At 58.4% G+C, this 11774-nt stretch overlaps 2 protein-coding genes across 2 annotated transcripts in view; both read right to left on the reverse strand.

Moving 5' to 3' along the window:
• Positions 1 to 269: 269 nt before the first annotated feature.
• On the reverse strand, positions 270 to 10444 carry LOC119089846 (mothers against decapentaplegic homolog 4). The gene is made up of 10 exons (XM_037212657.1): positions 10295 to 10444; positions 9579 to 9679; positions 8999 to 9177; positions 7902 to 8090; positions 4559 to 4591; positions 3910 to 4107; positions 3163 to 3272; positions 2513 to 2649; positions 1063 to 1273; positions 270 to 610 (listed from the first exon to the last, which is right to left on the reverse strand). The coding sequence occupies exons 1-10, from the start codon at positions 10439 to 10441 to the stop codon at positions 308 to 310; spliced, it is 1608 nt and encodes a 535-aa protein (XP_037068552.1). The 5' UTR covers positions 10442 to 10444; the 3' UTR covers positions 270 to 307.
• Positions 10445 to 10446: 2 nt separating this feature from the next.
• Positions 10447 to 11774, reverse strand: part of LOC119089847 (tetratricopeptide repeat protein 39B) — a 14575-nt gene continuing 13247 nt past the window's right edge. The window contains exon 12 of the mRNA XM_037212658.1: positions 10447 to 10475. Within this exon, the coding sequence (XP_037068553.1) occupies positions 10447 to 10475 (29 nt within the window). The remainder of the gene's footprint in view (positions 10476 to 11774) is intronic.

Below are 11774 nucleotides of genomic sequence, written 5' to 3' on the forward strand. Positions count from 1 at the left end.
CTTCCCTAAGCCAGAGCACCGGCTCCGCCGGCGGCCAGGCGCTGAGTATTCTTATCATCACGCGCGCACCCGCCACGTCCGTCCCACACCACAAGGCGAAGGCACTCGGTCGCGCCCGCCGCCGGCCCCGGCTCACCCGACAGACCTCTGCCCACCTCCGACGCCGTCGACGTCTGCGCGCGCTCGCGTCCGAAGAGCGGCCAGCGCCCCGCACCGGCCGGGTCTCTGCCGACCTGTCTCGGCAGGGAGCGCCGCCGCCCTCCCACTGAACACTGTATCCAGCCCGCCGCCCGTTCGCACGCCCCGCTCAGGAGCGGGCGGCGACGACGCGCGAGGTCTGCAGCACGCCGTCGAGCAGCTGCAGCGCGCGATGCAGGTTCACCTCCACCCAGCAGGGCGTCTCCTTAATGCTCTGGCGGCGGTAGTCGGGCCCCCAGCCCTTGACGAAGCTCAGCCGCAGGATGCAGAGCCGGCGCAGGTCGTCGACCCCGAGCCCCGCCACCGGAGCCATGGTGACGGCCGGCGCGATGCCGCCGACGCTGGCCACGCCCGGGATGTGCCCGGCCACGGCCGCCGCCTGCGCCGCCGCCGCCGCCGTCGCCTGCGACGCCTGCTCGCCGCCGTGGGGAGGAGGTGTCAGCGGACAGGCGCCAGTGATCGGCAGCCAACCCCACAGGCCAGACGGGGTCACACGAGCGTATGTGCAAGACGACGGCAAATGTCGTCACAGGTACATTTTCTTGCAAAACCGTTGGACAAGAATTGGAGAGTGCGTGAAGTTCCCAACGTCATTCCACCTACATATCTTCACACTAAGTAAGCACGGCCTCTTTACATGGTTCGCATGATCGAACAAGGTCTACGACTACCTCAACTGTAAGAGTAGAAACTAGCACAATTATTGCTGACATCACTGTTACAAATATACCAGCCATATCTTCTGGTTATACCTGTCTTGCACCCGCCCCGACCAAAAGCCCAGATCCCCTGTGCGAAGCCTTGCGAAAGACCATCCCCGACAGTGTCACGGCACGTCGGGGCCCGAGCCGACGAGGTACGCACCTGCTGCTGCATCTGCCGGTGACACTGGTGCAGGTCAAACACCTTGATGTAGGCGGCCGGGTAGATCTTGTGGACGGCGTCGCCGGGCGCGCGGCCCGCCTCTCGGTCCAGGTAGTAGCTCTGCACGAACACGGCGTGGTCGCTGAGGCAGCGCAGCCACACGTCGCCCTCGCCCTGCACATCCAGCTGCACTCCCTTACCGATGTGGAGTCTGCGGAAGAGACACAGGCCGGCGGGTCAACAGGCACCCCTGCAGGTGGCACGCCAGGCCCTGCCAGCGCGAGGAGAGTACGGCCGGTTAACGGATATACTGTCGGACCACGCAGCAGCGCTCGCTGCATTGGTCTAACACCGTCGGTGGAGAATGGCCGGCGACACTGAATATGACTCCGATTCCTATTTCCTTCTGCATTCCATAGTAAGAACAGCTCCGTCGATTGAACGTCAGTCATGACCGTGCCCCGCAGCCGAACTATCGGAATGGTCTCCCACATCCGTGCTATAACTGGTGTCAGACTGCAGCCCCAATACCTGCACGTATAGCACACCTCGCAAAACTATGTAAAACAATGCTAAACGAATAATTGACACGCGTTGTTATTATTCTCCATTACCCATGGACGACCAGTCTCCCTACTACCTCCAGGCCTTGACTGAAACAACTCCTAAAGCACACAAACGCGTCGGGTTTGTGCTTTTCATCCCATATACCCGCTCTGCTCGTCAGAACCCTCGCTTGGCACGCTCGCTCTGCTCGCCAGGACACTCACGTGCCACGCCGGCTCCACTCGTCAGAACGCTCACCTGGCACGCTCGTTCTGCTCGTCAGGACACTCACTTGGCACGCTCGCTCTGCTCGTCAGGACACTCACCTGTCACACTTGCCCCGCTCGCCAGAACACTCACCTGGCACGCTCGCTCTGCTCGTCAGGACATTTACCTGGCACGCTCGCTCTGCTCACAAGAACGCTCACCTGGCACGCTCGCTCTGCTCGCCAGGACACTCACCTGGCACGCTTGCTCTGCTCGTCAGGACATTTACCTGGCACGCCCGCTCTGCTCACCAGAACGCTCACCTGGCACGCTCGCTCTGCTCGCCAGGACACTCACCTGGCACGCTCGCTCTGCTCGTCAGGACACTCACCTAGCACGCTCGCTCTACTCGTCAGGACATTTACCTGGCACGCCCGCTCTGCTCACCAGAACGCTCACCTGGCACGCTCGCTCTGCTCACCAGAACGCTCACCTGGCACGCTCGCTCTGCTCGCCAGGACACTCACCTGGCACGCTCGCTCTGCTCGTCAGGACACTCACCTAGCACGCTCGCTCTGCTCGTCAGGACATTTACCTGGCACGCCCGCTCTGCTCACCAGAACGCTCACCTGGCACGCTCGCTCTGCTCGTCAGGATCCTCACCTGGTACGTTCGCTCTGCTTGCCAGGACACTCACCTGGCACGCTCGCTCTGCTCGGTGCGGTGCACGTTGCTGAGTGCCCCCAGGCAGAAGCGGCTGTCGCCCGACGGGTCCACGTACCCGTCCACCGTCACCGAGGACATGCTGGACGGCACCTTGAACGCCTCGCCCACCTGGCCACGAACACACGACGCTGACAGTCGGCGGCGGCGCACCGCACGGCTTGGAAAGGTCAGACAGCAAGGGCCACACTCCACTGTCGCACATGCATAGAGTCAAGACGGGTGGCATGGTCTTGCGGAATAAAGACACCCACAATCAATCACAGGACAGTCAGTTCTAGCGTAGTCATAAAACGGGACTAAAATAGCTGAAAAACTATACCACAATAATTCCATGTCCACCAGCACAGTAGCTCTAATCACCTAATGCATGCTAATTAATCATTGACGGAATCCAGTTATTTCCTTTGCGCGAAAACAGTAACTCCTGTCACACCATCCCGGTGAATCGGTCACTACCGCACATCAGCGTTATCGTCACCGTCAGCTTTGTGACACCACTGATCACACCAAACCCGCAAACAGGTCTACAACGTCACAAGAGCCATTGGCCGTCGCTCAGCAGGCGCCCGCTCCGCCGCCAGCGGACGGCGCCCGCCCGGTGGCCTGCCGCCCGCGCCGCACCTGCGTGTCCAGCTCGAAGTAGGTGATGTTGCACCAGAACTCGGGGGCCGGCACGCTGGACAGCAGCACCTGCGTGTCCTGATGCTGCACGTGCGCGTTCGTCCCCGAAACTGGAACGGTCCGGCCATCGGTCGGTCAGCACCGCGCTGGGTGGCGCTGGCCGGGCGGCTGACGCGACACGGGTGACGGCGACTTCGGCGCGTGTGATACACCCGGTGAGCAGAGTCCACAGGACAAGGGCGTAATTGTAACAGGGGGTGACATGGGTTATGACCACGTTTACATCGTACGCTACAGATGCGTGCAGCCCAGTTCACAGGAAATGAGTTAAACGGTGCATGGGACACGGAGACGCTGGTCCGCTTCAGCTGCATGTGAGAATGAAAAGTAGAGCGCAACAAAGTGCACGTAGAAAAACTGGAAACACACAAACGTGGGTCATCATAACGAGGAATTAATACCTCGCGAGAGCGGAACCCAGGAAACAAGTGCCTAGAACATGATGATGACGACTTCGCGCAAAAAGGTGCGTCCGTCCGAGGAGTCAAAAATTTCATATCCGTTTGAGACAACACACTATGGGGATAAGAAAGGAAGCTCAACATATAGACAAGCAAATAAACGGCGCAGGGAGTGTAGCTCGCGGCGCAGGACTGGACGAAGGAGGGGGGGGGGGAAACGGAGCGGATTAGCGAGCAGGTCCATGCCACGTGTGGGGGCAGCCCGGTCGCGGCGGTCGCCACTCACAGGTGTAGGCAGCCGGCCGGTCCGGCGCCATGTCGCGCCGGTAGGTCAGCGTCGAGCCGGTACCGGAGCCCGAGCCGGAGCCGGAGCCGCGGTCGCCGCCGCTCCAGGGGGCGGCCGTGCCGGCGGCGCCGAACCGCGCCGTGCCTAGTCCGAACCCATTGGCCGGCAGCTGGGGTGGCAGGGCGCCGCCCGGGCCGGCTGCGCACACACCAGCACGCCGGGTCAGGCGCGCGCCGCCGACGGCCGGCCCGCGCGATACAGGCCGACTTCGTGCTGGTCAGCACAGGCCCGGGTTTACTCATGTGGCTGGACTGACCGAGCGTCGAATGCATGAGCGACTGCACGAGCACGAGCACGAAGCAAGTCAGGGCTGAGTCCAGCCTCGCACGGGAGATAGATAAAGCCCATTGACGATTTCACACGCCACTGACAACCCGACAAGACCCGGCGAGCTTCTCAAAGGCGGCAATCATTGCGATGTGCGACGGACGCCGGCGCATCCCCTGACGTCAACCAACACCCGAGTATCATCAGCTGAAAGAGCCGCATCCTGTGTATCAAAGCAGAAACCTGACGTGCGCGAACACGTGCAAAGGTAATGCCACCACCTCTGTCACTACTGAATGAACTAGTACCCCATTCAACTAACCTATAAACGGCGCAGCATTCATGAAATGATTTGCTGGAACAGCACAGAAAGGAAAACAATCAGCATCAGAGTCCAATCGTGCAGCGAGAGAAAGACAGGACATGCCACATTACTGTCTATGACAGAGAGCTGCATTTTAGGTGTGACGTTATCAGTGCCAGAACTCAAATGAACGCACCACGTATTGAGCTTTCGGCAAAAACGTGCATTTCACGAACTCACCAAACGACTGCTGACTAGAAAGCGCAACGTTTGAACGTACACCAGCGTGCTGAAAAATCCCAGCTCATTTATAAAAGTGGCATCAGACAGAGTAAAGGAAAACTGAAAACAACGGCACACTACAGAGTGTACGAATACAAAGTTGAAGAATAGCAGTAGCCCGCAATTCCACCCGATATAAGTAGCATGCATACAGAGTGATCAGAAATGCACCAGCACATGCACCGACCACGGCTAGAAAAATACATAGCGGCTTGTCTCACAGAAAGAACTGCCACTGAAAGCAGTGCAACAGCCAGACCATAACTACAAGGTCACGTGGGTGACTTACCCGTTCTAATCAAAGCAAATGACTTTGTCTTACGGTGCCACGGCTGCGAGAACCCGGCGCTGGGCCCGAGCCGGCGGAGGGGCGGGGCGGGTGGGGCGGAGAGCGGGGGGCGGACCTACTTGTCACGGCTGCGTAAACCCAGCGCTGGGGCAGGAGCCGGCGGCGGCGGCGGCGGTGACGGGGCCGAGCGGAGCGGGGCGGAGCGGGGCGGGGCGGGGCGGGGGCGGTGACGAGGCGGGCCTTACTGTGACGCGACTCCGAGAACCCGGCGCTGGGGGTCGGAGCTGGCGGCGGCGGCGGTAGCGGGCAAGGGCGGGGCGGGCGGGAGCGGGCCTTACTGTGACGCGACTCCGAGAACCCGGCGCTGGGGTCGGAACCGGCGGCGGCGGCGGCGGCCGCGGCGCCACCTGAAGCCTGCGAGGAGCTGGGCGCCCGGCGATGGCAACGAGCCACCTGCAACAGCACGCGGCGCGCGCGCACACGCACCGGCCGGGCGTTAGTGGGGCGCGGCGAGCACCGCCGGCCGCCGTTAGCAGCGCGGCCGGCGCCGGCCAAAGCAAGCCAGCCGTCACAGCACCAGCAGCCAGTCTTACAAAGCAGCTAGCCGACTCACCACCGGGGCAGCAGCATGTCTCATTCACACTTATGCGCCAGCTTTCCCACTTCCCATACCCAATCGTGTTGCGGTGTGAGGACGATAACAGCTGGTTAAGGAGAGTACGCAGATAGGTGATGAGTTGGCGGAGCGCGCCCACGCGCACGCACGCATGCACACGCGCGTGGACAAGCATACACACGCACGCACGCGGACACGCGCAGGCGCACACACACACACGCATGCATATACAAACACGCGCGCACGTCTGAGCGCACACTCACACACACAAACGCACGTGCTCGCCTCGCACCACAACACGATCGGGAGACAACGACCGCGTGTCGACGACCCAGGCCCACCACAGAATACCCGCGAAACGGGGAGCTCATCATCATCATCGTCACACCATCATCATGGTGCGACGGGGTGCACAGCCCCCGACGCCATCCCGGCAGTCGGGAGGTGTTGCGAGACGACAACGCGACGCTTAGAAGCGCGGGGTCGGGTGTCCGGAGGTGCTGGCGCGACGGTGCAGTAGCTGTGGAAGCCAGAGAAGAAGACCACCTAATAGAGCCGCAGCCAGACAATCTGCAGTTGTCAGTGGGATCCGTCATGGCCAAAGGAAGGATTACGGATACGAAATTACGTGGAAGTGGCTAGGAAAGCGTCTTAACATTTGGAGATGCCTGCATGAGACTGACCACCGGCTGGCCGTGCGGGAGACTGACCGTGGATGGGCACAGGCCGTGCGGGAGACTGACCGTGGGTGGGCAGACCATGCGGGAGGAACTGACCGTGCGTGGGCAGGAGCCGTGCGGGAGATGACCCTGAGTGGGTGGGCAGGCCGTGGGGAGACTGACCGTGGATGGGGCAGGCCGTGCGGGAGGACTGACCGTGGGTGGGCAGGGCCGTGCGGGAGACTGACCGTGGATGGGCAGGCCGTGCGGGAGACTGACCGTGGGTGGGCAGGCCGTGCGGGAGACTGACCGTGGATGGGCAGACCGTGCGGGAGACTGACCGTGAGTGGGCAGGCCGTGCGGGAGACTGACCGTGGGTGGGCAGGCCGTGTGGGAGACTGACCGTGGGTGGGCAGACCGTGTGGGAGACTGACCGTGGGTGGGCAGGCCGTGCGGGAGACTGACCGTGAGTGGGCAGGCCGGGCGGGAGACTGACCGTGGATGGGCAGGCCGTGCGGGGACTGACCGTGGGTGGGCAGGCCGGGCGGAAGACTAACCGTGGGTAGACAGACGGTGCGGGAGGCTGACCGTGGGTGGGCAGGCCGTGCGGGAGACTGACCGTGAGTGGGCAGGCCGTGAGGGAGACTGACCGTGGGTGGGCAGGCCGGGCGGGAGACTAACCGTGGGTAGACAGACGGTGCGGGAGACTGGCCGTAGGTGGGCAGACCGTGTGGGAGACTGACCGTGAGCGGGCAGGCCGTGCGGGAGACTGACCGTGGATGGGCAGACCGTGCGGGAGACTGACCGTGAGTGGGCAGGCCGTGCGGGAGACTGACCGTGGGTGGGCAGGCCGTGTAGGAGACTGACCGTGGGTGGGCAGACCGTGCGGGAGACTGACCGTGAGTGGGCAGGCCGTGCGGGAGACTGACCGTGGATGGGCAGACCGTGCGGGAGACTGACCATGGATGGGCAGACCATGCGGGGACTGACCGTGGGTGGGCAGGCCGGGCGGGAGACTGACCGTGGGTGGGCAGACCGTGCGGGAGACTGACTGTGGGTGGGCAGGCCGTGCGGGAGACTGACCGTGGGTGGGCAGGCCGTGCGGAAGACTAACCGTGGGTAGACAGACGGTGCGGGAGGCTGACCGTGGGTGAGCAGGCCGTGCGGGCGGTGCGGGAGACTGACCGTGGGTGGGCAGACGGTGCAGGACACTGACCGTGGGTGGGCAGGCGGTGCGGGAGGTGCGGGAAACTGACCGTGGGTGGACAGACCGTGCAGGACACTGACCGTGGGTGGGCAGGCCTTGCGGGCGGTGCGGGAGACTGACCGTGGGTGGGCAGGCCGTGCGGGGACTGACCGTGGGTGGACAGACCGTGCGTGAGACTGACCGTGGGTGGGCAGGCCTTGCGGGCGGTGCGGAGACTGACCGTGGGTGGGCAGGCCGTGCGGGGACTGACCGTGGGTGGACAGACCGTGCGTGAGACTGACCATGGGTGGGGCCGTGCGGGGACTAACCGTGGGAGGGCACGCCATATGGAAGGCCGTGCAGTGGCGCTCGGTGCTGAGCAGCCACGGCGGCCGCCGGTGACACGCCGCCGGCCGACTGCGGCGCCGCGTCAGCCGCATCCGGGTGGTCCAGGCCCGCCGTGTACTCGTTCTTCACCGACGACGGGTTCGACGGGTGGATGGACAGGCTCGACAGGTCTGGCGGCGGCGCACAATGCGCGTGGTTACGGGTGTAACCACTGGAGGGATCGGGGATGGGGCAGATCCTCTCCAGCTTTCCGGAGAGAGGCTTTTGTCCCCTCCAGTTTTGCAAATTGGATGCACGTTTTTGATACGTTCCTATTTCAAACGTCACTTTCCCGTTACGTTGCACCCCAGAGTACAGTTCCTGGGTTGTTCCCCTCCCCAACATCAGATCTGTGGTCACAGCCATTCACGTGATGACCGCGGCGCAGCCGGACTCGTGTCAACGTTGTTCACGAAACTACAGCACCGTCCTAAAACACTGTTGCCATTTTAAGGAGATGGGCGAGATAGACACATAAACTGTTTTCCATATTAATACCAGAGTAGAGCTATGTAACTGGCATGAATTCACAAAGTTGCTCAACATGTGGTAGTTTTCAATGAACTGGCAAGCTAGCTTGTGGATGAGGCACTAAGCAAGCATGTGCAATGACAATGACCCATTTAACTTGCCATGATGAATAACGTCGTTCCGACACAATGGATCATGCTGATGGGCTTTGGGGAATCGCTGAACTTATCAGTGACTTATTTTAATACAGAAGCGTATATAATGCACACATAGCGATAGAAGGAGCTTCGTACAATATTTACCTTCTGTTTACTTTACGTACAACACATTTGAGTGCTGACTGAGTGATGACGTGCGCTTCCAAGGACTGCAACTGCATGGCCACATAGGACCTCTTGAGCATGAAAGCCCACATTAACACCATCACTGAAGACTGGAAAACATCTCCCACCGACGGCACGTTGAAGCCATCATTACACACTTGTCAAAACGCGATTAAGAAAGTCTACTGGATGTAAATCGTTGCTGAACTCAACAGGTGGCAATTACTGCCAAGAAAGCTTCTGACCTATTCCGGTGGAGACGACCCGCTCGTAGTGATACGGGTTGACGCAGACGGCGTCCGCCTTCAGGTCGAAGGCCAGCTGACAGAACTTGGCATTCTTCAGCTCGTTTTTGTGTAGGTCGGGCCAGCGCCAGATCTTGGCGTACACCACGTGTGGGAACCCTTTCCTTCCAGCGACCTGGGAGGCAAAACAAGGTACGTCAACTTCAGGATCGTCGTCCAGACCGTGCGTCGTCTAAACTTAAAGCGTGCGAATAACGGGGATCCCAACGGTATGATATTACAAAAAAACACATGAAAGGCAATGGGACAGCAAATGGCCCAGCAAAGCGTACATCGTACGTCCAGCCGCACACAACAGTAGTTCATAATCACGAAAAACACATACGGATAATCCCGTCAAACAAAGCCATGCCACGAAAACATTGCAACGAAGTAAAAACGTCTATCCACACGTTGGTCTGGTCCATGGGCAGGGCTGAGCGAGAACTCTGAGAGTGCCTCGCATCCGGAGGCCGATCTCGACAGGCATCGGCCGTGCCACGCGAGCCTCCAGGCGGCCAGGTCCCGCGTCCCTGACCTGCAGCGGCCATCGAGCGTGCGCGGGATGGTGACACACTTGCTCGGGTGCGCCCCGTTGGTGGTGATGGCCGTGATCAGCGAGTCCAGCTCATCGCGCTTCTCCTGTGGACGCCAACGGACGGTATGTGGGCACGCTGCAATCTCCGCCGGTGTATTTGACAAGGGCGTGCACCTTTAGTACATAAAATACAATTGTGGAACACTTCACAAATCTGACAAGCCAAGAGCCACCTCCCCACACTTTTACTACACCAGTTTGCAGACCCAAGTTAATGATCGAGTGACAGTGCGGTCATTCAAAATCCCCATTACATCCGTCTCAGAACGGCACAACTTCGTCACTCTTTCAGTATGCTGTAGCTGAGTGTTGGCAGAGGCTGTTCCTACAAAAGCCTGCAACGCAACCGAAAGATTCGAAGTTCCGGACGGCATAGAATGTCTGAGCTATGACACTTTCTAGGAACATCACTACATCTTGAGTAAAAACTAAATACACTACAGGTCATAACATGTCCTATAGAACACAACGCACGCACGCACGCACGCACGCACGCACGCACGCACGCACGCACACACCCACACACAAATTTGACCAGTAGACACCTCTCTCATCTGATTGTGAAAACACCAGAAACATGCCCGATTCCAGCCCAGAAACTTTTCCCGAGAGCCCGCACCCATCCCTGCTACGATGTCGTCCGCAATTAGGCGCGTTACCTTCAGCTTTTTGACGAGGCTCTCAATGGCCTTCCTGGCGAACTCCTCGGACTCGCCGCCTTGACGGTGGCACATGAGACTGTGCACTATGCTGAGGCAGGCGTCCGTGGACGTCGGCGACGGGCTCGGCAGTGTCGGGTTCATCATCTCGTTCATCTAGACACAGAAAGGAGCACCTCCGCTGTAGCCACCACAGTCACAAGCTGCAGAAGTCCATAACATATGGGCTGGTGATCATGAATTTTTCATTAGTGTGCGAGAATGATTTTCAGCTTTCTTTGAGGTCTTGGCAATAACTGCATACCTGTCAAAAATGGAGCTGACCCAACTTCAGACATTGACAAGATTGGGCACTGTATGTGATTCCAATGATGGGGTTTCTGGCCATGGATAATGAATTCATGGATCCTTGTTTATCTTACTCTCTCCAATGAACAACTGATGCACAGCATGAGTGGATATATACAATGGATTTGGTGACATCAGTGGTTTTGTGACCAAGCACAAACAGAAACATTCCGGACCACATACACAGGTTAGAGCTAATCATTAAAAAACAATAATAAAAATTTACATTTGTCAGAACATTTGGTCTGCCCATCCGACTGTAACTCATAACTGCTGCAAAATACAAAGATAGGGGCATAATGGCTGAGTGGCTGGCACATTTGGCTTTCATATGCAGGGACCAGGTTTGAATCCTGGGTCATGGGATGCTAATAGCTGGAGCATTCAAATGACCTCTGGGTTGCTGGTGCTCCATACAAGGCTGTGCCATGATTCTGTTGAGACCCCTTCACAAAATGAATGCAAAGCCAAATGAAGACATTGTACAGGATATTTTTTGCTGCAGTTAATTGCATGTCACTTCTGTTCCCTACTTGTTTATTCATTATCAGTTTAGCTGTCAGCATCCCTGACCTGGTTTGAGCTGCATTATTTCAGGAAGGCAGAATGTTTGAATAACAGCTGCATGCAGCATTTCAGTCATGAAAGGCCAGTTGGCAAATGGTCAGTGTGCCAGTTGGACAGCTTGGGAGAGTCAGGGAAATGTAAAACACACAACCACTCAAAACACTCAAGTGTGGTTTGACTTGTGACTGATGTCTGATGACTAACATGTGTTGTAACATCAAAATGTCAAAGTACATTTTCCAAGTTGTTCCCAGAGATCCAAAGCAGGGAATTTCTCAGGGGACAATGTGAAAGGAAACAGGGACAATGTGAAGAAAAAAAGATGCATGAAGCAACAGTTCACAGAAATTAGCTTACAGGCAAAATGGTTTTAGTACATATTGTAATAGTCCACAGGCTTGGCAGCACACAAGTTTTCACATTTTTACAAGCATTGACAATTACAAAATTCACAGAAATACTTTCTCCTAGTTTCCAGAGCTTAGCACAAAAAAACATGCTGGAGGAGAGGCCATCCAATATTAAGTACTTCCCTTTAATACATCCATTTTGTACCCAGGGAAAT

The sequence above is a fragment of the Pollicipes pollicipes genome, unplaced genomic scaffold, assembly GCF_011947565.3.
Source record: "Pollicipes pollicipes isolate AB1234 unplaced genomic scaffold, Ppol_2.1 Scaffold_3087;HRSCAF=3621_pilon_pilon_pilon, whole genome shotgun sequence".
NCBI classification, from domain to species: domain Eukaryota; kingdom Metazoa; phylum Arthropoda; class Thecostraca; order Pollicipedomorpha; family Pollicipedidae; genus Pollicipes; species Pollicipes pollicipes.

What these genes read in the sequence shown, in the direction of transcription:
- LOC119089846 (XM_037212657.1), bottom strand. Translation starts at nt 10,441, where the DNA reads ATGATGAACCCGACACTGCCGAGCCCGTCGCCGACGTCCACGGACGCC. An exon ending in ATATGGCGTGCCCTCCCACG is followed by an intron (nt 4,592 to 7,901) that starts GTTAGTCCCCGC and finishes GTGCTGTTCCAG; the next exon opens with CAAATCATTTCATGAATGCT. An exon ending in GAGCAGAGCGAGCGTGCCAG is followed by an intron (nt 1,274 to 2,512) that starts GTGAGTGTCCTG and finishes TCTCTTCCGCAG; the next exon opens with ACTCCACATCGGTAAGGGAG.